This window comes from Amia ocellicauda, chromosome 8 (genome assembly GCF_036373705.1).
Source record: "Amia ocellicauda isolate fAmiCal2 chromosome 8, fAmiCal2.hap1, whole genome shotgun sequence".
In the NCBI taxonomy this organism is placed as follows: Eukaryota; Metazoa; Chordata; class Actinopteri; order Amiiformes; family Amiidae; genus Amia; species Amia ocellicauda.
This window is the reverse complement of record NC_089857.1, coordinates 36,322,736-36,349,891: the sequence shown is the minus strand read 5'-3', so window position 1 is coordinate 36,349,891 and position 27,156 is coordinate 36,322,736. Positions and strand designations below refer to the sequence as shown.

General features: G+C 37.2%; 2 protein-coding genes across 17 annotated transcripts in view; both read left to right on the top strand.

Moving 5' to 3' along the window:
* pam (peptidylglycine alpha-amidating monooxygenase) overlaps nucleotides 1-4,442 on the top strand; it is an 81,122-nt gene extending 76,680 nt beyond the window's left edge. For 4 of the 9 annotated variants that reach the window (XM_066711259.1, XM_066711266.1, XM_066711262.1 and 1 more), the window contains 4 exons: nucleotides 163-216; nucleotides 844-1,083; nucleotides 2,347-2,406; nucleotides 3,567-4,442. In XM_066711259.1, the coding sequence (XP_066567356.1) occupies nucleotides 163-216; nucleotides 844-1,083; nucleotides 2,347-2,406; nucleotides 3,567-3,763 (551 nt within the window). In that variant the 3' untranslated portion in view covers nucleotides 3,764-4,442. The remainder of the gene's footprint in view (nucleotides 1-162; nucleotides 217-843; nucleotides 1,084-2,346; nucleotides 2,407-3,566) is intronic. The other 5 variants (XM_066711268.1, XM_066711263.1, XM_066711267.1 and 2 more) reach the window with 3 other exon arrangements.
* Nucleotides 4,443-11,534: 7,092 nt separating this feature from the next.
* ppip5k2 (diphosphoinositol pentakisphosphate kinase 2) overlaps nucleotides 11,535-27,156 on the top strand; it is a 43,371-nt gene continuing 27,749 nt past the window's right edge. For all 8 annotated transcript variants that reach the window (XM_066711258.1, XM_066711257.1, XM_066711256.1 and 5 more), the window contains exons 1-8: nucleotides 11,535-11,842; nucleotides 19,631-20,097; nucleotides 20,892-21,087; nucleotides 22,184-22,274; nucleotides 24,300-24,385; nucleotides 25,940-26,094; nucleotides 26,368-26,469; nucleotides 26,810-26,971. In XM_066711258.1, the coding sequence (XP_066567355.1) occupies nucleotides 19,933-20,097; nucleotides 20,892-21,087; nucleotides 22,184-22,274; nucleotides 24,300-24,385; nucleotides 25,940-26,094; nucleotides 26,368-26,469; nucleotides 26,810-26,971 (957 nt within the window). In that variant the 5' untranslated portion in view covers nucleotides 11,535-11,842; nucleotides 19,631-19,932. The remainder of the gene's footprint in view (nucleotides 11,843-19,630; nucleotides 20,098-20,891; nucleotides 21,088-22,183; nucleotides 22,275-24,299; nucleotides 24,386-25,939; nucleotides 26,095-26,367; nucleotides 26,470-26,809; nucleotides 26,972-27,156) is intronic.

Genomic DNA, 27,156 nt, shown 5'->3' with positions numbered 1-27,156 from the left:
CTACATTAAATCTGTTAAAGGGAATTAAATTGTGGTACTGCTATGTTGTTCCCATCCTGCAGTGTCACAAGCAAAGCACACGGTACATACATTTTTCATTTACCAGAAAAGGCACCTCAAACATTTCAATATAGATATCTATTTTTTTGTAATGCATTTCAGAAGCCGAACATCGCTCGGTAAAAAAGGGTGGAATTGAAGTTCATGAAATCGAAGGTAGGATCTTACTTTACTCTTCAGACATTTTGTGCTTTCTTGGCAATAATCCTAGTCTTCCAGTACAGTGTGATAAAAAAACGCTTTTGTTGTGGCATGTACCGTCTGAAATTCCTTTTCACAATAATGAAATTCAATCTGGTGCCAAGCTTTTATTACATGCAGTTTTCTGCATTAACGATTTACATTGGGATACGTATTGACAATAAGCACACTAGGCTCAGATGCACTTTTGCTCTGTGTTGATCACAAAATACAGAAGAGTAGTTAGGTAGTATTTTCCTCCAATTCGTGTGATTTTATTTTGTACATGATGGAAAGATAGTGTTACTGAAGAAAGTACTGAATTATATAGAGTGAAAACTTGATAGTCGGCATACAATAATGTCAACCCGCTTTTAAGCTTCTAGTTGGCATTCGATTTCAAAGCAGCCTATTGGTAGACGTTACCTACTCTGTTTCAGGCTACATGCTCTGTTAGTGAACCATAACACCTTTCAGATACTTTGGCGATGAAAAGCACGTATTGGATTGGCGTGAGAGTTCTTCAAATATTTACTTGTTATAAGAACACATTGTAGAATTTGTACATGGATCAGCTGAGTTTTATTTATTCATTTATTGCAGAAACAGAGACGTTTTTAGAAACAAATTTGCAACCCCACCTCAAAACACAGACACAAGGCCTTGCCAAACCAAAGCCTCAAGAGCAGGTGGCGCTGCCGGAGCAAAAGACGAAGACCGCACTGAAGCAGAGCACCGAGGGGGTGTCACCCGCCATCATTACCTCCTTGCTGCTCATTCCTCTCGTGGTTGTAATATCCATTGCCGTTTTCATACAATGGAAAAAGAAAAGGATGTATGGAGGTACTTAACCTGTAATTTTCATTACTGCCCTACAGTGTTCAAAATCGCCCATCGGTGTTAACGTATGCGTTCATTCATCTGCTTTTGGAGGCACGTGTCTGCCTCCTTTAACACTAGAACCACCGACTTTTCGTACTACACAATCTGCCATACCCGCATAATGTGCAGCTCCTTTATGAAACAACTGTGTGACGAAAATGAAAAACAAAGAGTTGGATTTAATGTAATAGATTTACATATGAACATCACATAACATTTTCAGTGCAGAAACACTACATTTACATTGAAAAGTTTTTCAATTTTTTTCTAAACAAGCGCAAATACATAAACATGAAAAAACGAATAATACAATAAACTTTACGCAAGAAGCTATGTATACATCGGTATGCACATATCTTAACAGACATACACAATTCTAAAACATAAATAACCAGTCATAAAAATTACATGAAGCTGAAATATGAACTATTATGCAATGTGAAAGCGCTTTGAAATGGCTCTGTCTGCCTATTACAATGCAGAAAATGAGCTTTTCAACACTACGGTGCCCTACATCTAATACAAAAGAATTAGCAGACATGATCAAGCATTGATCCAGAGATCTGGGTTTGCAACGTGATCAAGTTTGAATTGCAAAGGAAAGTCAAACTTTCTGAGCCGGTCAGGACAGACAGATGAGAGCTGTAGCAGGTGCAAATCTGATCATGTAAATAATAATAATATATGAATATATGATGTGTAGAAAATCACGTGTTTGAACAATCAATACAATTATCACTCTTTCACAATGACTGATGTTATTACAATGCCCAGATTGTCGTCTATTATATTCAGTATAGCCTACTGCATAAACTGCAGGTCCATCTGTTGGAGAAGAAAGTGTTTATAACTTATTAATTTTGAGGAGTTTATAGCTGAAATGCCGTATATGTATTTAATTCAAATATTTAGTAATATTTAAGAATGGATATGTGGGAGTAATTCACACGCGCAGAGATATTTACATTTGCAGTGCAAAATTCGCACACAAAAAAAACGTCTATGGCGGTTCTAGTGTTAATTACTGAAAAAAAAGAACTGAACTGAAACCGAAAACATTCCCCTAAAATATTGAATGAGTCATTAGGAAAGCATGAAAAAATGCTAAATATACAAAGACAGCATTTCTAACCTTTTTAAGGATTTCCGGTGTACTCTTAAGTGTTTACTATTGTAAAGCAGTGCTTCCAATGCAGTTAATGTTTAACCTGCTTTATTTCTTAGAAGATGCTGAAAGTAAACTGGAATCCAGCTCATCTGGAGGAATCTTGGGAAAACTTAGAGGTAAGTGAGATAAATGACAGTAACACACAATCCCTGAAAAAACACCTTGGCTATTATAAAAATAATTGACCTAGCACAGCACATGGCAATCTAGCAGACACTGCATGTCATTTTAATCATTAAGCAGCAGTTGTGAATTTTTCACTACATGGAATACATTATCATTAATGTACCATTGAAAAGATCACCTTCAGATCCTTCATATATCTGGCAGTGTGGGGGAAACAGCTTAATCTAACATCACTTCTAAAAGGGCTGGATGTGACAGTGCTCAGGGTTCTCAATATCAAATAACAATGACTAGACCGAATGACTGCAGCGTACTATATCAAAAACATAAATTATCATTCAAACCTATGGGCAGGATTGTTCAGTATGGAAGGACACTCTTCTGTCCTTCGTTCGGCAGTAAAGAGTATTTTCTGCTTCCTTTATTGTCACTGGTGCCAAGTTTCCTTTTCTGCAGCAACTGAAAGAAGTATTTTTAGCTTCAGGCTCTGTATTATCTCTTGGAATATTTTGATAACAATTTTCGCATTTTATCAGTATAGTAACTGATGGGAGCATGGATTGGGAATCTGTTTGCCGTGTTCTCCAGCACAGCATGTTTTGTCTCTATTATACTGAAATGTATAGATGTTTTAGTGCCTTTAATTGAGTTTGTTTTGTATTAAAAGAGAACATTCACAGTGATGTTTGAGGGAAACATGCCTGGTGTTTATTGTCTGTCTAAAGATGATTGCAGTGTAGGTTCAGAGCAGACATCCAGTTTCTAAGTAACTGGAATGTGTCACATGACATGGAGGCAATCTTAAGTGAGCACTTAAAGACATTATAGATAAGAGTAATAAACTTTATTTTATATCTCTCCAGCTTCTGTCACACTCTTTAGTAATGGGAACTTGTCCTCGTTGACTTTCATATAATCAGGGACATGATACCTAGCAGATGGTGGTATTCACAAGTGATAATGTATTAACCGAGGATAACTGGGTTGTCACAGAGGGAAAGGTGTTTGAAATGTCACGTTTGCTGTTGCCTATCCCTTCCAAATGGACAGTTAGGATTTCGTCTTTATTCTTTATAAAAATTAACATAAAATGGAAATGGAGGTTTGAGAATTCTAAGTCATAAAGTGATGCCCATTCTCCCTTTTTTAGGAAAGACGGGTGGTGGGCTCAATCTGGGGAACTTCTTTGCCAGTCACAAAGGCTACAGCAGGAAAGGCTTCGACCGACTGAGCACGGAGGGCAGCGACCAAGAGAAAGATGACGAAGACGCCACAGACTCAGAGACAGAGGAGTACTCTGCTCCACCGCCGCCTCCTCCTCCTCCCCCTGCCTCTTCGTCATCCTAGGACCCCTGACTCAGTGATCACGAAGAGTGCCGACTGACCTGTTGCTCATGTGTTCAGGATGTATTTTACTAGTAATTGTAATTGTCTTTATTGGCTGCCATTCTTTTATTTACTGGTGCAAAATGATATATACAGATATTTCCAGAGAGGTATGACTGCCATTTTAATTAATTTATATAAATGGGACCAGATTTTAAAACCTGGTGCAGCAAAGGATAAATCTATAGATAACTTAACTAGTGGGAGAAAGAGAAGAGGTGGGGGTGGGGGGGTCATTTATTTTTGTTACTCTTGAACTAAAAATATCTTCCAACCATTAATCAGCCAAACAAAGTTTTTGTTTTAATTCTCAGTACAGTACTTTGGTAGACAAAATTTATCTGTACATTTGTGCCTTTTCAATTAAGTATTCAGCCTTCTGCAGTACCTAAAACTAAAATGTGCCACACGAAAAAGAGAGCTGCTAATTTGTCTCTTGTATTTTAATTTAAATTTTATCTCATTCATTGAAAGGAAAAAGAGAGATATAATTATTCTGTATCTAAAACTGTATTTACAATTTTTCCTATCTGATGTGATGCTGAGATGTCTGATATTTATTGTGAAATACTGAATTTTAACGGTCAGAACACTATTTTAAGTAATAATGTAATTTGTGTAATAAAGTGTCTGCAAAGCATCGCTGGCTATCGTCTTGTGTTTGGAATACATCCAGTTCTCAAAATGAAAAATGATATAACCCTGAAAAATTATATCGCATGAAGACGTCTTTCATTATCCATTAAATGAGCGGTTTGTGCATTTTTTACACCTTGATGAGCAACATAGTGCCATGTTCTAGATCTTCAGCAATATTATTAGGTAAACAAAATACGCTCTACAAATGACAGCAGAGTTTTTAGGCCTTGACAAAAATGAGCGTTTAAAATTCTAAGCATATTCAGTGTAAGTAAATTGAACAGAAGAGGTCGTTACTGTGTCGAAGTTGAGACCCTGTAACTGTAACCTGGAGAAAACAAACTACAGGCCAGAAAACCTTCATTCTTCATGTAATGCATTCTAGAATCATGGATTGACACTACTTTAAAGAGCCCTCACAGCCGTACACATTACAGCATACACACCTGTGTACATATACAAATGTACATTAGATTATTTATTTTATGCTTCCTTTTAGATTGAAGTGTTTGATGTATTTATAATGCAATTAAAACAACAGTAGTTACTGTCAGGGAGGGTTGCTAATTGAAAGATGCAAAGCAAAGTATATCACCAGTACCCTAGAATAAAAATAAATGGTTAACCCCCAATGAACGTCCTTCCATATCAGCCTTGACTGAATGCTTGGTACTGGAGGAGCTGCCTCACGCTAGTAAGCAACTCAAAATATCAATATAAAAAACGCATGACTGTAAGCAGTAACAGATCTCTCAATAACTAAATTGAAATCCCCCATCAGCCCTTCCCCTCAAAGGCTGGCAGTTCATTAGATTTGCCCACTGACCGGCTAAAAACGACAAGAGCTGCCAACACCCCTGCAAGATAGGCCTGATGGAGCCCCCAGCGCTTTAACAAAGATGCCTGACTGAGGCAGGGCCCTGACCTCCCGCGCTGTGAAGTGGGCCCATGACTTGGGCACTGTTAGTCTGCCGCTGCCTAGTGCCTGTGGCCGACCGCCGTTTGGCACCGCTGTCCCACCAACAACACAACTCCCAGACTTGCTGTCAAGCACTTTACAGTCCAATGAACTGCAAAGTAATTCCCTCACAAACCTGATAAGTCTGGCTCTACATCACGTCTGTGGGATCGGCCACCAAGTGGTGAACGGTGCTGCGTGAATTCAGCAATATTGGATAACTAGTTTGTGAACTTGAATGCATTTCCTTTTTGTTTTAACAATTTTACAAATTGATGTTATTTTCAATTGATACTCAGAAAGTTAACCTTTGAGAAAGGGACAGTTCAAAAGAAATACAGCAACACAGGCAAACAAGTGAATGAAGATAAATGAGTAAGTATTTGTCAGTGTATCTGATATGAGCTCTTCATAAGAGTAGCTTGAGTGACATCATGTGGCAGTTTGGTAATATTACAACACTACAGATTTATTTTTATTTTTATTTTTATTTTTATTATTATTATTTTGTTTTTGTTAATTTACTATTCCAATTTAGTCCAGCTTTTTTCTTGGTGGGGAGGAGGGATATGTGAAAATATGAGTTACTTAAATTAATAAAATTGCCCTATTCTAGCTTTATATGTGGTGTAATCATGTGCATGTTTATATATATATATATATATATATATATATATATATATATATATATATATATATATATATATACACTCACCTAAAGGATTATTAGGAACACCATACTAATACTGTGTTTGACCCCCTTTCGCCTTCAGAACTGCCTTAATTCTACGTGGCATCGATTCAACAAGGTGCTGAAAGCATTCTTTAGAAATGTTGGCCCATATTGATAGGATAGCATCTTGCAGTTGATGGAGATTTGTGGGATGCACATCCAGGGCACGAAGCTCCCGTTCCACCACATCCCAAAGATGCTCTATTGGGTTGACATCTGGTGACTGTGGGGGCCAGTTTAGTACAGTGAACTCATTGTCATGTTCAAGAAACCAATTTGAAATGAGTCGACCTTTGTGACATGGTGCATTATCCTGCTGGAAGTAGCCATCAGAGGATGGGTACATGGTGGTCATAAAGGGATGGACATGGTCAGAAACAATGCTCAGGTAGGCCGTGGCATTTAAACGATGCCCAATTGGCACTAAGGGGCCTAAAGTGTGCCCAGAAAACATCCCCCACACCATTACACCACCACCACCAGCCTGCACAGTGGTAACAAGGCATGATGGATCCATGTTCTCATTCTGTTTACGCCAAATTCTGACTCTACCATCTGAATGTCTCAACAGAAATCGAGACTCATCAGACCAGGCAACATTTTTCCAGTCTTCAACTGTCCAATTTTGGTGAGCTTGTGCAAATTGTAGCCTCTTTTTCCTATTTGTAGTGGAGATGAGTGGTACCCGGTGGAGTCTTCTGCTGTTGTAGCCCATCCGCCTCAAGGTTGTACGTATGCTTTGCTGCATACCTCGGTTGTAACGAGTGGTTATTTCAGTCAAAGTTGCTCTTCTATCAGCTTGAATCAGTCGGCCCATTCTCCTCTGACCTCTAGCATCAACAAGGCATTTTCGCCCACAGGACTGCCGCATACTGGATGTTTTTCCCTTTTCACACCATTCTTTGTAAACCCTAGAAATGGTTGTGCGTGAAAATCCCAGTAACTGAGCAGATTGTGAAATACTCAGACCGGCCCGTCTGGCACCAACAACCATGCCACGCTCAAAATTGCTTAAATCACCTTTCTTTCCCATTCAGACATTCAGTTTGGAGTTCAGGAGATTGTCTTGACCAGGACCACACCCCTAAATGCATTGAAGCAACTGCCATGTGATTGGTTGGTGAGATAATTGCATTAATGAGAAATTGAACAGGTGTTCCTAATAATCCTTTAGGTGAGTGTATATATATATACACACACATACATAAATATGCACACACATATATAGACATTTTACTATTACCTTTTCAGGAAAAGTATATGGAGTATATTATATAAAGTACATTAATTATTAATATTTAAATAACTTGCACATATCAAGCACAGTGGGTTCTGATTAACCGGTTGTGAGGGTCTGCATCCTACAGCCCCAGGCAGCCCCCACAGTTATGGGTTTTTCCTCATTTACCTCCAGGTCTGAGGCAGTGGAACAGGGAGCAGATCCAAATAGCAGACTGCCTGAGGGACAGATCTTCTTTCTGCCTGAGCACGTTTATATTGCCCATCATCTATAAAGCATAAGAGCATCCAGGGAATACCTAACATATTGAGCTTTCACAATTATACGGATGATTAAAGAAAAAATGTGTTCATCCCACATACTTTGTACCTGAAAAGCTCTGTTAACAGGTTGTAGTTTCCATTAAACATGTAGCCTAACTGGCCCAGAGTTCACCAAAGCTCCAGCAGTGAGAGAACTCCATGGTTTACATTGGGTCTGCCTGCACATCAGAACCTGACAGTTTTACCGTTTGAGAAAAGTTGCCTGCTTTGTCGCATTGATTAGAAACAGCCTCCCCATAACCTCTTGCAAACATTTCTGAATATCAATGGAAGTGAACATCACTTGGCAACTGAGCTCAGTAGTTGCCATGGGAACCCTCCACTGATACCCGGCCGGCCGCCGTCGCCTCCTCAAGCCTCCACCACCGCCGGCTCCAGAGGTGTGCTTCCGTACGGTGGTGGTGGACTGTCCAACCCCTCCGGAGGACGGTGTTCAAAGACTCTTAGATTTGACTGGAATGGATATAGATTAGACCTAAATACAGACAACCTTCCTGTATGACTAATTATGATATTTTCTATATTGCCTGTCTCTATATGGTCAGTCTAAATTAGCTTATCCCTGAGGAACCCAGTGTGATGTGTATGTCAGTTACAGCGCCCAAGTAAATTGGCATAATACATTTTAGACCAGGCTGTTACATGATTGTCACATATGTCACACTGGTGTCCTATGGGTGAATCGGCAAAGATTGCCATAGCAACTGTGAGGTTCTGATTGCTTGTTTGGTTTATTTTATTTATTATTTATTTTTCAGAAGGTCTTCAAAAATGTATATATATGGCTGTATTCTTGTATCTGCATACCATGTAGTTCATCCTCTTGAAATAAAGGCTTACATTAACAGCAGAGTTGGACTAATTAGCAGATGTACTTGTGGGATAAAGCAGAATGTTATTTTTACTTGTATCCCGTTGGATGTGATATATACCACATTGATTTCTGTCCTAATATGTTTTAAATTCAGGATGAAATAAATATTATTATAACTGTTTTCCTAAAGCAGACCTATTGGCAATTCTGTTTCACATTTATTTTAGGGGTATTTACAATGGTGAGAGAAAAATAATTATAAATGAGAGACTAAAATAGAAAATAATACATATTAGGAAATTAAAGGAGTTTATTCTGTTCTGTAAACAAATTGTGACATATATTTTATCATACACTAGACACTGATCCTCCACAGTCCAAACCACTCTTGATTTTTCTTTGCTTCTTTGTTTTGCAGAATAAAAACTGCCTGTTTCTCTAACACAGCTACATATCAATTTCACATTAATTACATTATATATTATATTATATTTAAACTGTTCAATGTGATTTACCCAAAAAGATTTCTGTACACCTGGCTAACTGAGCAATGTTATATAATTTATATTATAGATCTCTGTAGGCTCTTCATATGTCAGAGCAAAAACAAACTTAGCTTTAAATAATATTTTTCATAGCGTTAAATCTTACCAATAGAGAAACCATGTTTCTATTAAACCATTTGAATTAATGTATTGTAGGAAATAACCATAACACATATAATTACTAAATCACCAGCTGATAATATATATATATATATATATATATATATATATATATATATATATATAGTAATTTAAATATTTGTAAATATGGTTATTCTCTGTGTGCTGCCTGCAACAGATAATAAATGAATATAAAAATACTTCATATATATATATATATATATATATATATATATATATATATGAAGTATTTTTATTTGGTTTACACCTCCTCATACACCAATTGCCAGTTATCACGTAACAAGATACACATTGCCAGAATGTTGTGCAATGTTTGGAACTGCAGCCAGTTATTTTAACCATAATTCCCCTGAGAAATGAATACATTAGTAATACAGTCCAGCTGAGGAAGGACCATGTGTGCGTGTGCATGTGTTTAGGTAGTGGGATTGCGGGGTATGTACATTCAGCTCTATTAATGTGGGGCTTTCTTTACAGCCTGACCTCCTCTCCACTCTTATTAATCCAAATCTGTTTGTAGTTCTGGCAGGGTTTGAAATGCTTGGATTATTTCCATTGTATTTTCCCAGCCAAAAGTATATTTCGGAAGCATTTAAAGGGAGAGTTAATTGCTGCATAAATTCTCTACATTGTTTAATGATGCTTTATTCAGATTTGTCCCTCTTCCCACGATTATTCAGACTTAGTTTTGTTATGTATGTGTAATGCATACAAAAATCATGTTCTGTGATTCTCTTAAGTTGTATATTATGCATGCTTGCACCAGTAATGATCAAATACTGTAAAGTGTTCTGTACAATAGAGAACCTGCAACAGCCCATAAAAAGCCCTCATTTTGCACACCCAGGGGTTATCCTTTATTAAACTTGTAGTCTATGTAGACTATGTAGTCTGCCATTTTAAAAGCAGCATGCCCTAATCAAATACACTTTTTGTCAGTTTTCCTTTCTTTTAAAAATATTTCAAATTTCACAATGGGGATACAAATACAATATAACAGAAATCTAAACATTTTACAAATGTTATGCTTTTGGATCCAGAGATATGTTAATGTACAATATTGGAAACATGATCTACAGATTTTTATATTAACAACAAACAAGTTTATTGTGCTGAACTTCTCCAAGTTTTAATAAACAGTAATTATTTTAATTATTTTAATTTGTTGGCACATCTTGATTGTGTCATTATTATTCTTTGTATATGTTACATAATATACTTCTGTCCATTCCAAGTTGGCAATGGGAAAATGCCTTTCTTCCATGAAACAAAACAACATTGCAGAAATTCTTGCACACATTAGGGTCTGAAAACAATCCCAGATACCCATGCAAATTGGTTGGCACTCACTTATGTGTGCCAGTTGTTATCACTGTCTAGACTGGATTTTATGAGTTGGGGTGTTATAACTGCAGAAATTGTTAGGCTACTGTAATTATTTTCTTTCATTCTTTTCTGAACAACAATTAGTATTACACATAAAGAGTAACATATACAATTAACTGTTTTGAAAAATCGCGATATGATATGATAGACAGTACCTCCAATATCCTCCACAAAGATGTTAGGAGTGTTTGAGTCCATGTAATGTTACAGGCCTCGCTCATTTCATGGAGGATATTATTGGGAGATACTCCAGCTCTAGCTTTGCAGTAATAAGCGTGTAAGTATATGTAAAAGGCTTGTGAATGAAAATAAGCAAAAAAAAGAAAGTTCACAATTGAGAGGCCGTCATACTTGTTTGGCAGCTAGGAAAACCATTAAAAAAGATGTCATGCATTCATCTACACAGGAATTAGATCTGTGACCCAATTCTTGTATTAGTAGGCTGTAAATGTACATTATGTCTTGTGATGGTATTTTGGTGAAATGAGAGATGGTATATACTTTAAACAACATAGTGTACATAGCATTAACAAGTGGTATATAATGTAATGTGTGGAAAGTATAAAATATGTACACAATAAAAATATAAAGGCTTATTTTATGCTACAAAAGCACTAAAAGTAGTTGTTTTCTCTATATATCTTTTTTTTTGGGTGGTACTGGACGGTCAGATTAAAAGTAAATATGAGGTTCAATACTTTTCTAACAGGTACTTTCATAAACACACTGATGTCTCAATTCCTTAAAATTGAATTGAAACAGAGGATACGTTCGTGCATCGCAGATTTCCGCACATCTGCGCTGCTCCACCAATGGGATCGGCGCCATCCTGAAAATCTGCGCAGAACTGCGGAAACCTGCGCAACAAGGACGCGCCCGGAGAACAGCGTGGCTCTGTGCTCGGCCAGACGGCTCTGCCCCGCCCCTTCGTGACGACACATCCCGAGTGACGCGGCGGGGATGGTGCTGCTGGTCCTAGATGCTGCTGCCGGGGAGGAGGACGTGGACCTCGCTGGAGCCCGAAAACAAATCTCTGCTTGAGCTTTTCTGAAGTCACCAGATCGACAATATCTGGCAGAAACTATAAGTTGCAGAAACCCGAGGGCCGTGACACTCAAGCACAGGAGAAGAGAAGGAGGTGATCCGCAGCTGTGAAGAAAGCCCTGTCAGATGCACCCACCGAGGTTAACTAGGGGTTAACCGGAATATATGAGCATCGTGGAGCGCAGGCACTGAGAGGGAGGATGGTCTGGAAGTGCAGGTAAAAACCACACACACGCCACATCGGGCGGTATTGGTATATCGAGCCTGGCGGGCGATCACAGCCATGTGTGGCCGGAGAGCAGGAAGTGTGCTGCAGCATCAGACGTGCCGAGGGATGCACACAAGAAAGAGCACATTTCCCACTACCACTATACAAACACATAATGTATTTGTACTTTATTTACCTACACATTTTTAATAGTGGTTTTCTGCATATGGTGCAAGTGTTGTTGTGATCAGGGAGATGGAAAAAGATAGGCCTTCTAGGGTACAGTGTGTCGCCAACTGATTAAACTGTTGATACACTGTTGTGCAGTGAATATAGTGTATCTATCTGTAGGACATTTCCTCCTGTATGCCAGATTTCACATGTACATGATAAAATGCTGCCAAACCACAGAGCACATGGAGTGCCAGGGTGTAATATGTCAAAAAGTTGCTGATGGAAAACCGACCTGAGTTCATGTGACACATATTTGTAAATGACAAATATATGGGCTTTTTATCTGTGGAAGGAAAATATTCCACAGCTCTTCCACTTTTCTCACGTTTCAAATTCTTGTTACTGGTACTGTGGAAACAATGTTCCAATTTGTATACATTTTATGTTCAGGTGGTCTAGCAATGAAGATGTGTGCTCTATTGCTTTTGTTGTTTTTATGTTTTATTCTGCATACATTTCCAAAGCTTCTAAAACCCACGCTGGGTGCTCCAAAGGTCACAAAATGTGTCAGACTTGTAAACACCTATGGGAACGTTTGCTATGCTGAAGATGATTGATATAAGTCACATGGTATGGCCGTCATACTGCATATGTCACATTTTTAAATGTATTTTTTATACCCGCTGCGTTGCATACATCATACATATTCTGTGCACTGAAATGCAGGAGACTATTGAGACTTCTTGTGTAAGTAAATGTCCACTGCTTGAACCTGTAGAAGATTGATGTTGATGGGTCATGTGGTCTACTGGTCATGTTGGATATATTTTTATATGTTATGTTAAAACATCTACTTCCCACTTTGTTTACATTTTACCTACATGGTACTAGTCAGGGTATTTATCAGATCTGTCTGGCTGCATAAGAAAACTTGGCCACCACGAGCCAATGAAATTACACATTTGGGAAATTTGCATTTTTTCTATGCAGAATATTGTAAAACACTCTTAACGTTTCACAAAAAAGACACTTAAATTGATACAATACATATTGTGTTTTCCATAGCCTTCTTCTCCTAAACTACTTACAATATGCATCTGCAACTTAGTGTATGCTATGCACTTATAATCTACTTGTATGTTCAATCTATGGCATGTTCACGACAAGCCCACTGGTCACAAGGAGTGGCGGCCATATTACGTCTTACTATGACCTTCCAGCTGTAAGGCCCAATGTGCTGAACTATTGCATGCATGGTATAGTGTTCTATCATGTTTGTTCAAGGCAAGTTGCTGCAATCAAAACATGGCTGCTGTGGCCCAATCAAATTTTAGTTTTGTGTTGCGTACATTCATTGCTGTATATCTCAGTGGAATTATATTTTACACTAATTAAACTTCATTTACCAACTGTAGAAACTGTAACTAAGAACTGAAACCCCTTTTATAGCTTTTACTGTTTGGTCACAGTGTTTGGTAGCCATATTGCATTTTTGTATTTGTTTGAAAACTTCTCCAAAACCACTTCTAGAAAACATTTGAAACTAAGTACTTTTGACCTATTTCATAATTTGTTCAAGAGAAGGGGATTGGTCCCATGGCTGGTGGCCATATTGCATTTTACAAAATAGTCTATGTACTTCACAGTTCACAAATTCCAAATTGGAGAGAAAAAAAGTTGTGGGTGGTCTCAGAAGCAGGCAGTGAACAGACTATGATAAGAGGGGTTTTAGAAAGAGTTCTGCCTTTTGAAGGGAGAAAGGTGAAGCCGAGATAGTAGTCAAGGACACGTAACTTCAAACTGGATGCAAGCAATAACTGGTTGCTAGTGATTAGTTGAAAGTAAGCGTGGAGAAAGGCAGATAGATAATGAAACAAACAACAGTTTACAGTGAGCTGGTATGGCATGATACTCATGCAATGGGAACTATCAGGAGAAAGCAGCAGTAGTCCAATTTGGAAAGAAACTAGTAGCAATTGATAACATTAGCTTAGTGTTTCAAGGACCTCTTAACAATCTCAGTGAATGTGCTTCCCCTATGGGTTAAAAAGAAGGGCCTCCTCTTCTGTTTCTGACCAGTTTGTGTCTATGGGCATGTTGTTTCTTGTTGAGATTTAAGTATTTGTTTGGTCTACCTTAGTCAGTTCCTTTCAGGATTTGTATTACCTGAATCAGTTGCTCTCAATGTCTTTTTAGTTCCAGGATAATCAGATTGTTCATTAGGCTCTAGTTATGTGTGATGTACTGTACTGTGCAAAAGATTTAGGCAGGTGTGAAAAATTCTGTAAAATATGAATGCTTTCAAAAATAGACATGTTAATAGATTATATTTATCAATTAACTAAATGCAAAGTGAGTGAACAGAAGACAAATCTAAATCAAATCCATATTTGGTGTGACCACCCTTTGCCTTCAAAACAGCATCAATTCTTCTAGGTACACTTGCACAAAGTCAGGGATTTTGTAGGCATATAGTCAGGTGTCTGATTAAACAATTAGACCAAACAAGTGCTAATGATCATCAATTCAATATGTAGGTTGAAACACGATCATTAACGGAAACAGAAACAGCTGTGTAGGAGGAATAACACTGGGTGAGGAACAGCCAAACTCAGCTAACAAGGTGAGGTTGCTGAAGACAGTTTACTGTCAAAAGTCATACACCATGGCAAGACTGAGCACAGCAACAAGACACAAGGTAGTTATACTGCATCAGCAAGGTCTCTCCCAGGCAGACATTTCAAGGCAGACAGGGGTTTCCAGATGTGCTGTCCAAGCTCTTTTGAAGAAGCACAAAGAAACGGGCAACGTTGAGGACCGTAGACACAGTGGTCGGCCAAGGAAACTTACTGCAGCAGATGAAAGACACATCATGCTTACTTCCCTTCGCAATCAGAAGATGTCCAGCAGTGCCATCAGCTCAGAATTGGCAGAAAACAGTGGGACCCTGGTACACCCATCTACTGTCCGGAGAAGTCAATTTCCTGAGGTTGCATGGGACAGGGGGGCCGCAGTACAAAATTAACCACCGATTTTATTTCCTATACATTTCTGTTAGGGAACATTTATTAACTTTAATTGTTGTTTTATTATTTTCCCGCAAGTTTGTAACAGAAAAGGCTAATGAAGTGTAAAAATATAGTAAATCTTCTGAAAAGGGGTGGTTGAAGGTTGGCTTTGGGGGGCTGCACCAAACATCCTTGATAGCTGCATTTGGCCCCCGGACCGCACTTTGGGAACCCCTGACCTAGAAGAATTGATGCTGTTTTGAAGGCAAAGGGTGGTCACCCGAAATATGGATTTGATTTAGATTTTTCTTCTGTTCACTCACTTTGCATTTAGTTAATTGATAAATATAATCTATTAACATGTCTATTTTTGAAAGCATTCTTACTTTACAGCATTTTTTCACACCTGCCTAAACTTTTGCACAGTACTGTATTTCTGTATGGAAATAGTTTTAATGATTTAAAAAAAATATGTTTTCAATAAAATAATTAGTGCATATTATTATAGTACTGCCCTCAGAACTGAACCACTGAATACAGTTTTGTCAATATTGTGTTGGAAGTTTATTCAATAGTTTTATGTTTGTCTCCCTTGCTGTTAATTCAGAATGTTTATAGAGGTATCTCCTATTATTCTGTTCTCCTTTCTTTGCTTGACGCATGCTCTAGCCTACGCTGAGTATATATAAAGCAAGTCTTTGATGGGTTTTGTCTTCTCCCACATAAATCTATTCACCCCTTTGTAATACATTCCAGTTATGTACAGTTAATTTCATTGGCTAAATATCTGACCATCTGACTAGATCCCTTGCTGATGATTTATTGTTTAACATTATATCTAACATTGTATCCTGTACATTTACATTCTATACAATAGTGCCTGTATGCTTCTATGCTTAAACATATTTAAAGTAAAATATGTACACAAATGTAAACTAGCATTTAAATATATTAGATGCCTTTTAACTAGCAGAAATGTAGAAAATAAAATATATTTGGGCATTTGTCAAAGTTTGCCAGTCAATCACAGTCATAAAAAGGCCTTCATTTTGTCAAGGCTCATTAGGTATTTGCTTTAAAACACCACAGGTTGATGGTAAACATATGTAGTTTTTATATAGTTCCACACCCTGTCATTTGTTTATCAGCTTTTATATTTCAGAACATTTCTATTTACATTTGGTCAGAAATGTCTCATGTGATCCAAATGGCCTTTAGTTTCCCAGTATGCTGTATACTGCAACAGTACTGCAGTATCTTTTGCAAAATGCTAAGACACACTTGTCTGCTATATTGCCAACTTAAAAGACAGTGATCCAAATATGTAAAGGACAGCAATGTCACTGTGAAAGTTGGTGTGAAAGTTGGTGTGATCAAATGATAGTACATTTTGTTCTTGATATTTACTGATGCAATGTTTTGTCCCCTTAATATAAACTTTAAATTAAAGCGTACTGTATTATATGTACGTGTATATAAATATATAAAGACTCCACTGTTAGTGGCAGATAATACAATTATAGCCTACCATTAGAGATGCTCCCATGACACTTCTTTGAATCTGTTTATATTAAATCAACATGAACACAGAAGCAATGTTTATGAGCCTTGGCTAGTTTTCATTTACACCCTGAATGTTCCCAAAAGGCCAAGGTTATGCATTTTGCTTTAGAAACTGTTAATAAGAGTAATTATCACTCTGCTCCCAGCAGATATTTGGCTATTATTCATAGCCTGCTCATAAAGTCCATAGTTTCGAGTCTATTAATGTGTTTGCTCTTCATTGTAGAGAGCATGAATAAGCTGCAGCTGAATATACCTGAGTGGTTATTCTGCATGATAAGCAAATCCCACCATAATTGCTGGACTTCTTGTTCCGCAGCATGTCACCTTTTCACCTGCTGTTGAATTAGAGTGTTTATCCTTTAATTCTGCATTCTCTGCATACTGCACATTGTGTGCAGCTGTACACTTCTGGCTCAGACAGAAATGTTTCATTCCTGTGCATTCGTGAGTCAAATTCTGTGTCATCCTGTGATTGAGCAGAACTGTTTTTTTACATTGTTTTAAATACTTATAAATATGTACAGTCATGGTCATATGCCGGTTGTATCTGATTATTTTAATAGCTTGCCATATACTTCTCATTTTTTCCAATATCTGCCAACACGTCATTCAGTCAAGGATTCGTTTGCTGTGTAATATGAATAAATCACACAAAGAAGTGTCCATTTCTATAATGCATATTTAAATTGCAACTAAATCAGCTGAAGTCGAAGGCTATTGGTCCTGTTTCTGATGTAGACTGTATTTTGTAGAAAAAAAGAAACACAGAAAGAACATGATGTATTTTGTCACACTATTAACTTGATATTTATGTAACAGATTGTTATTGATAGTGATTTTGGAACAGATTCTTTGACACAACACATAGGTCAGATTAAGTTTAAAAGGAAATGGATGAAAATATTTGATTCTTGATAGACCTCTGTTGACTTCATTTTAGCCATCTGCTGTGTTGATCCTCCAGATATTTTAAAGTGTTTTAATAATTAAATATGCAGTTGTTTTGACCTATAATTTTGCATGTTTGTTTTTTTTCTAGCCAGTGTAACATTAACTGTTCCCATTTTTTGGTAAGTGGTCGACTGTAATTATCATGAAAGTGCACAATGTGAGTAATTTTCCCTTTGGTGTATAATTTTGGATACAGTTTCTTAGGTTCATTGTAAAGTTCTGCTTTCAGGAAAGGAGATACAAAGGATCACGTCACTCAATCTTGACTCAGTGAAAATACTGGTTTACCGTCATACTGTTAAAGGTCACCAATTATATCTAACACTTTAGTAAAGTGGGGAACCATGCTTTACATAATACATAATACAACAAGAAGGTAACCATACATGTGTCCCTCTTCTATTTTCTATTTTTTTCCTTTGTGTTGTATTTCACTTCCTCATTAATCTTTCATATCTTTTGTCACCACAAAACAAAAGTCTGTTTTCATTGTAAGTGGTTAATGTGAAGTACTGCTGTTCAATTGAATTGGGGTGCTTGTGTGGTTAACTGTATTTGTTTAAGTATCCATCTGAATAGAACTTTCTTTTTGTTCAAGTTTGTGATCAAAATCTAGGTCAAAGGTTTTCCACCTATACCTTATTATGTGAGTGCAGAATAATATTTTCCACAGCTTTAACCTGTCTAATTAAGGAGTAATACATTTCCCCCTTTACTTTTCCCTGTATATTAAATCAAATTATGTTTTGGGTGGATAGTAAATTCATAAAAAAAACATGCAAGGTCTTTTGGTTGTTGCCAAACACAGTACTGCCAGAAACCCAAGACTGGATAGCAAGGGGTTGCCACCCCAGAGCTGCAAAAGTGATAAAAGGTTGGAAAAGAAATATTGATATTTGGAACTAAAATGAAAATCAAATGAGCACTGCAGCGAGAGAGCAGAAGTGTCCGGACAGGCCCAGGGTGAATGGGCACGGGCCCAGGAGCCAGCGGGGCTGAGTGGTATCAGTGGCAGCTGTCTCTTCCACTGGTCGACACCTATGATCCACTCTTCTCTTGCTGGAAAAGCAGTAAAGAATAAATGGTTCATCTTTGATACTGAGGGTTAGTGTGAGGTTGGTGACAAATTGTGATTGACAACCTGGAGCAACTTCCACTTGGTTTATAAAATTAAAAAATAAAAAGGAAGGGTTATGGCTAATTCTAATGTGTACACAAGGTCAAATCCTACACATATGTATTCTTTACCATTGTTTAATACAAGTGTTCCCATCAGAATGAAAACAATGTATTTCGGCAAATGGAAGAACTCAGAGGCCTTTTCACCATAGAGAATACAGGCATGCTGGGAGAGGGACATCTGTATGAAGCAGTTCACAGTGTAGGATTACTGTAGGAATAGCTTTAGACAAAACATGATAGATAAATATAAATTTAAATCCCACCACCCATCTCATTTTTTTTTTTTTTTAATGCTAAAGCTCCAAATTTAAAATGTAAGCCTGATTAGATCAACAGTTCAGTGACGAACAGTGTAATAGATTTAGCTCTAGAATACCCACTGATATTCATATTTCTATAGCTCGGGATCAGGTTCATGGTTTTAGAATAATTTTAAGTTGACAATCTGGTAGTCACTTAAGTTGCATTTTGATGTTGGTTAAGTAAATATTAAATTTTTTATTTGAAATACCTCAGTCTAATTGAAAGTATTGCTTTCATTCACTCACTCAAATCTTCCAATAAAACACAGAAGCTTTGTTAGTTTTATGATTTCCTGTTTGTACTGCAGCTAAAGTATGACCTTGAAAAAGCACTTTTTTGTAAGAAATCAATTGAGGTTGGTTGACATTTTTAAATATTAGAAACCTTTCTCTTTGGCCTTTTTATGTCTAAAAATCAACTAATGAAAAGAAGTGTGTTTACCCAAGTTATTGCGATAACTGACAGACAAGATTCCTCCCGCACAGTATTAATAATCCATAAGCAACTCTTAATGCTCTTGTTTTTCATAATCACCATTTTATTTGTGCATGTTTTTGGAGTGGATACCTTTAAAAATAAAAATAAAGTTTTGAAAATCTTTTTGCCTTTTCAGAAGAATACAACATGCCTTCCACTGAGGAACTGGAGGAAAACACTCAGGCCCAGACGCACAGGGACTTGAACACTGTGGGCCTGTAAAAATGTACCAGGGATAAGCATATCTCCACCATCTCTCTAACTAGTGTTGGCAGCTGATTTGACTTTAGTCCAAGCAGCCAACAGGGAGGAAGCAGACCAGGAGTCGTTCTGCTGGCCTAGCGGCGGTGGAAGAGGTGGTGGTGGCCGAGACAGAGCCACCTTTGAGTAGGGCAGACTGCCACTCTGCCCTGCCGCACGTCCTGTGAGCGATTGGTCATGTCTGTGGGCGAGGCAGATGCAGACCATCCCAGGTTCTTCGTTGGATGTGAAGATGGTGAAGGAGACGAGCTGCTGGACCCGGGAAGGGTCATCGGCTACGATTGTCTGTATGAAAATGTGGAAGAGGAGGAGGAGGATGATGATGATGAAGAATATGACTCTGTAAGTACAGTGTGATACCGGTAATCCGGCTTCCTGCATTAAGTTTAGATAACCCAAGCCTTTTAATTTCTAATTCATATGTGACCTTGCTTAGCCATTAAAAGCATATTTTGCTGTTGAATATCAAATATTGAACAACAGCAAATTCAGAATCCAGTACCTTGCATATGCAGGCTTTGTTGTGGATTTGTAGCTTTTGTAGCACCAGCAGAAAATGAGGCTGTCTACAAAAATAGAAAGTATTTACATTTAATTAACATACAAGCCACCTGTAATGTCAAATATGAAATAATTGATGTTTGCACACACTGTCTGGATTGTGTTTGATTAATATATTTCACAACAACTTGATTACATAGAAGCAGACCACACACCATCAAAGTGTTTTTTTATTTCTAATTACACAATATTTACAGTTTCAAATAGTGGATTAATCTGAATATCCACATTCCACATTTTGACTCTGATTTGAATCTAATAGGTCAGGATAAATCTTTAGATAATGACATGTTTAATTAGAAGACTACAGCACACAGGAGCTGGAGAAATAGTTTGCTGGGAAAATTGTGTTATAAGTCTACTTTTTAAATGTATACATCATTTTATGAACACTTCATGTGAGTGAAATTAAGAACATTTTATCTTAGGTCCAACTCCACAATATAACCTCAGAACATTTTCTTTAACACTGGAACTTAATAATATGAATCAATGGTCAATCTGGACTGTTTCGATATAGTTTTATTTTTTATATAAGCTCAACAGTATTAACCAGTCCCTGTTTTGTTTCTTAGCCCCCAGAACGTCAGATTGTTGTTGGGATCTGCGCCATGTCAAAGAAATCCAAATCCAAACCCATGAAAGAGATACTGGAACGCCTGTGTTTGTTCAAATACATCACTGTGGTGATTTTTGAAGAAGATGTGATACTGAATGAGCCTGTGGAAAACTGGCCACTTTGTGACTGTCTTATTTCTTTTCACTCCAAAGGTAATGCATTAAGTGTGTGCTTATCCGGTGGTATAACACCATCTGATTTAAATTAAAAAAGGAAAATAATATGGACTTACAGGATAGAATAATTAAGGTTAGCCCTGAGAAAAATGATGTTTAAAGATAGTTTTCTGCTGCTACTCATGTCTGTAAACAATGATATAGTAGTGATACAATGATATAGTTAGATAGTCAACAGATTCTGAAGTACAATTCATTGACGAATACCAAGAGTTGTATGTACTATAGCAAATACAAAAGTGTGTCTGGTGAGGATTTAAGAAATCTTATTAGTAGAGAGGTTTGGAGGAAAAAAATCTTATACCACGAATAAACAGCATGATGTAAATGACGTATCTGGTTAATATATTTTCATAGCCATGAGCTGCACTCTGTTTGGCGAGGACAGCAACCAAAATTACATTCCTAAAATACATTCACAGTGGATTTGTCAGCCTTTAAACCGGCTGTGAATGCCACATTTCTAGTCACAAATCGACTTATCCAGATCTACTCTGGAAGTCTGGCAGGGAATTCATGGCCTATAATGCCGACGCAACATAATCCAAGATAGCTTCTGCCTGTGCAACTAGGTCAACCAAGAACTACCATGATTATTGTGTATTTGTGATGCTTTTTATTAGAAAAATTAAGATCTGTCAAATAGATCAAACTAAACCGTAACAAAAGGTAAAGTAACAAACAGGAACATGTTCAACATGTTATCTAGGTCAAGTATTTATTAATATTATTAATATAATATGTATAATATAAAACCGTAAACCTAGTGATGGGTAATTTAAGATTCAAATTAATTTAGACTAGGGTTTTAGGGTTTAGAAATTTACTTCAATCCATTTATACTGAGCAACCTTTCAGAAACCTTATTTTGATCAATTGCAGTAATTTGAACTTCAGTATTTTGTGACTCAAAAGTGTCCTGTTAACCATCTGAAAAACTCATCCAAAGTGTGTTTGTGTTAAATTAGCTAAGAGGTTGTTCAAATAATAATGCTGTAGTTCGAACAGCACCAGGTCATTTGTGTTTGTTTTGTCTTCCATCCAAGCCCAAGCTGTTGTTTTCTCCGTACAGGATTCCCTTTGGACAAAGCGGTGGCTTATGGAAAACTCAGGAACACATTTGTTATCAATGATTTGAATATGCAATATCATATTCAGGACAGGTGAGATGTTACGCATTGAAAACTGTCTGTCAGTAACAGTGTTTCCACTACCATTTATACTACGATTAAGCTTATGAGCCGCCCCCCTTGAACAACTGAAAAAAAAAAAATATATATATATATATATATATAATATATATTAAAAACACAAGCGCACAGCCTCCCGTCAGCAGTTTGGTAACTGACCGCCCTGCCTATGCAAATTTCTGGGGGAAACACAGAATAAGATGTACACTCACATTTTAGTTTGGGCAGGGAAATCATGTTACTATAAGTAATGTAAGTGGTTTTTGTCCAGAGCCCTAACCGCTACTCCACACTGCTGTCCACAACTTGAATTTGTTTAGTTATGCGTAAATAAACATAACTCCTTTTATTTTCATAGATTCAAATACTCTCCTCTTATGTTTTCTTTTCTATTTCTATTAATAAGATCTGTACTCGTGTACTGCAAATGTTATGCACAGCTTTGTCAGTGTCATGACTGCAGCAACATAAATAGGAGAGTAAGATTGAAATAAAAAGTGAATGTTTTTTCCATTTATAAATAATTACATTTCTGTAAAACAAAATCAGCTGAGCATTCCTTTCTTCATGCAAGTCTAATTTGGCCTATTTAAGTTTTACAGACTATTAAAAATATTTTGCTGGATGAAAACATTTGCATAATCTTCACATTCTTCTACCTATGACTTTGAAGTATGTAAAGTAGAAGAATATTCTATCTATCATGATTATGTTGTCAACATTATATGAAGATGTACTGCTGGCTAAGATATCCTAATAAGTAAGTCCTCTTAGTTAAACATTTTACCAAAACATAGCCGAGTTATTTGTCACGTTAGAATGAAAAGATCTATAGGTATTTAAATATATATTTATTTACGGGAAACAATGCTAGTTGTATTGTTTCTATACTGTACATATTTAATAAATTATCATGCTTACATTTATTTATCATTGTATATTGTATGCTGATTAATTTATTTCACATGAAAGGGTACGGTTTTTATACAGAAGGAACAAGTTTAAACTTAAATTTTCAGTGGGTGTACGGAAACCTCTAATTTACTGATTTTATAGACAACACAGAACTGGTTCAATGTAAACATTTAAAACAATCAAGCTCTTGAATTTGGTTGACAAGGCATGTTACAAACAAGAACAAACGAGGTTAAATGGAAAGAAGGCATCACTGTTTGCAGTTTTATGTTCTTTTTATTACTGCAGCATGCTTCACAACACACACATGCTCCTATTTGTGTTAACTGAGATCTCAGATCTTGATAATTTTCTTTTGTAGTGGCACACATGTGTTACAAGCATAAATGATGACTCTAAAAGTGTTTATTGAAATGCTAGGCTGGTATGTAAGAGTCGGGTCATCATGTAGCTGCTTCTCACCTGTGGTGTAAATACCTGTTCCTGAGTACTTTACAGCCCTGTCTGTAGCCACCCAGTCTGTGTGGTTAACAGGCAGCTCAAAGCCAGTCTTGTATCACACCAAAGGCCCAGACTGTAAAATTAGAAGGCAAATGAAAATTTTATAATTGTATGACACAGTCCAGCTTTCACAGGGTTGACCATATTTCAGTCTGTGTCATGTTTTCACAGCCGAGCCTCATGAAAAAGATAAATCCTTGACTGAAGGATCTAATTTGATAAATGAAGTCAATAAACAGGACAGCTGTCACAAAATTTGATATTTAAAGCTTCAGGGCAAGTAGGCAAGTGTTAAATGCTGAAAAGTTTAGATAAGGAAGATCTGTGTGTGTTTTTAAGTGTTTAGTTACAGATTGTGTTGGCTAAACATTTCTGAATTCTTAGAATGTTTGTGCCTGTAAGAGAAACGTGACACAGAAGTCAAAGTTAAACTCCTGTCCTGTATTTACTTAAACTTTGACTGATAAATTGTACTGTTTGAAAAATACAACTGTCTTGTTTTGTGTAACATATATGGGAATTCTGTCTCTTGAAGTGTTTTTGTGGCACTACGTAAACAAAACAAGCTTTTTTTTGTTTCAGGAGGGAGGTGTATCGCATTTTAAAAGCTGAAGGAATCTTGCTTCCTCGATATGCAGTCCTCAACCGTGATCCTGCCAGACCAGAAGGTAATAAAATTGATCCACTAACACTTTTGTTACATTTTTATAAAGTTTATAAAAACAAAAAATCTATTTATTTGGTAAAATATGTATATGTAATTTATGTATAGGTGGTTAAATGAATGGGTTACTTAAAAAGCTTACAGCTCAGAAAGGGGGAACATGTTTTAAGCATTTTACTGTAAATGCTGCTTTTTAAAATGTCCTCCTTGTTATCTATCCTGCTGAGACACTATAGTTTTAAATTCAAGCACCAAATTATGGTTCGAGTCTCTTAATATATGACCAGATAAACACACTTGTCAGATGATGAACAGTGCATCACTTTTTAAACCTGCTTTTCTTTTCTCATATAAGCCACCCAGGTTTGATGATAAAAGCTCCTCTGATTGATCTCCGTGGATTAGTGTCTATCCTGTGCTGGTGTGAAACAATCTTTTATAGCTGCAACTCTCTGCATGATACCATCTTCTCTAACGTGCCTCTTTACTGTTTCTATTGTTAGGAAAATACCTGATGTGGAAATAAAATCTAGCTATTGGTTAGGAAAGTCTTGGACTTCTAAAGTCAGTTTATATCTCGAAGTGGTTTCATCCTCTTTCTGTCAACTTCTCTTTCTCATTTCATAAAGGTATTATTCCCTTATATCATACATACAGTAAAAGCAGAATCAGCGTTGTATGTTCAATGGATTCTTCCAAAATAGGAAATAGGAATGGTGCCCTGTGACATCAAAAGTTAGGCAGGGTTTCCCGCAAGCTATATTCAGGCCACAAATCCATGCCACCTGGTCAATACGTGAAGGTCGGAAAAAATACTTTTGAAATAAGTGTTCTTGCTGTTGCTCCACCTTCCGACACCTCCCCCCTCCATCAACAAATCTGAAACAGACCGACATGCCTATGCTAATTTCTGGGGGGAACCCTGCTTCAGGACACGAGAGTTTAAGACCTGTTTCTGACCAGTTCATGTAAACTGGTTTAAATGTGCTTCTTTACAGTCCCTGTTGCCTGTGAAATATTTGTCATGCTGCTTTACAGTAGTAAACCCAAATATACCTGGCAACTCTCATCTGCACCCTCAATCAGTCACTTACTCGTTATAAGTGGGCAATTCAAAGAATTTCAGGCTAGGCTGACTGTTCCTCCAGCGGATGACATTGGTCATATGTTGCATCACTCAAAATAGCGTGGAGCAAGACAGACGCTTCTTGTTAGCCAGAAGAAAAAATGTAATGTAGAAATTGCCTAAAATAAAAATAAAAAGTTTTAAATAGAAATTTACTACAGACTGCTGAAGTGGTCAGGGAGCTTTATTTGCAATCAATTGTTTATTTTTATTCTTTTGATTCTTTGAAAATGCATTTGATTAATGCACTATGGCATTGGCCCAGGTGCCTCAACTAGTTATAGCCCCCGTGTCCAAGAAATATGAATGTACTAACAAATACATCTGTCAGTGTAGCAGTCATTCATTTCTTTCTACCAGTCTTTTTGAAATGGATTATGAAAGAAGTGTCTCAATTAAAGTGCTCAAAAGAGATATCCCTCATTATTGCAGAGTGTAACCTGGTAGAAGGCGAGGACCACGTGGAGGTCAATGGTGAGATTTTCCAGAAGCCGTTTGTGGAGAAGCCAGTGAGTGCAGAGGATCACAATGTCTACATCTATTACCCGACATCAGCAGGGGGTGGTAGCCAAAGGCTTTTTCGCAAGGTAAGACACTGATGTCACTTCAAGAGACCTTTCTGACCCTGATTGCTTTCATATTTAACATATAGATTGGAATTTCACCCATATGTATATGTAGACCTATATACATTTTCAGTGAAAATGAAGGTGAATGTTTTGTGTATATTCTACCCTCCATACCTACATTAGACCCCTGTAAGCCAAGGAAAGACACCAGAGCCTTCAAAAATACATATTCAACCCTACATCTTGTTAAAGAATGACTGTGTTCTTATCCTGGGACTTTTTTGTTTCCAGATCGGCAGCAGAAGCAGTGTCTATTCACCAGAAAGCAACGTCAGAAAAACTGGATCTTACATTTATGAAGAGTTCATGCCAACTGATGGGACTGATGTAAAGGTAAGCAGATCCAACTTCAAAGGTTAAAATCGTTTCAAAATATACATCGGATTTTTTAAGTTTAAAAATTTCTCGTGAAAGATAACTCCTTTTGCAGCTAATTGTTATGTGCTGATGCAGGACTTGTAATTTCCTTTCCGAACAGTGTTTTATAAATAGAGAGTGCTTTCCCGGTTGACTGACAGAACTAAGATGCCCTTGCAAACATCTATTTTGACCTAGTTGCATAGTTGCTGCCTGGCTTCTCCAAAGCAGCTGCTGTGCTTCAGTGGATTCAGTGGAGAGTGTGGGTGCTTGTTTTTTTAATTTATCTTGTGATGTGGTCTTATTTTTGAACCAGGTCTACACTGTGGGCCCCGACTATGCCCATGCTGAGGCACGCAAGTCCCCTGCTCTTGATGGCAAGGTGGAGCGAGACAGCGAGGGGAAAGAGGTTCGATACCCAGTCATTCTCAATGCCAGGGAGAAGCTAATTGCCTGGAAAGTCTGTCTGGCATTTAAGGTAATAGAGGTCAAAAGCCTGTGGCCTGTGAGCAGCTGTCTGCAGATTTGTTTAAGGCTTTCTGAAGTTATGATGTGGCTTTAGAGGTAGCTGTCTTTTTCATTATTTCAATCTCTATAGACTTAAATAGTTCATGACCAAAAAAGGTTTGAAATAAACTGTAACATAGAAGACGACTTAAGAGT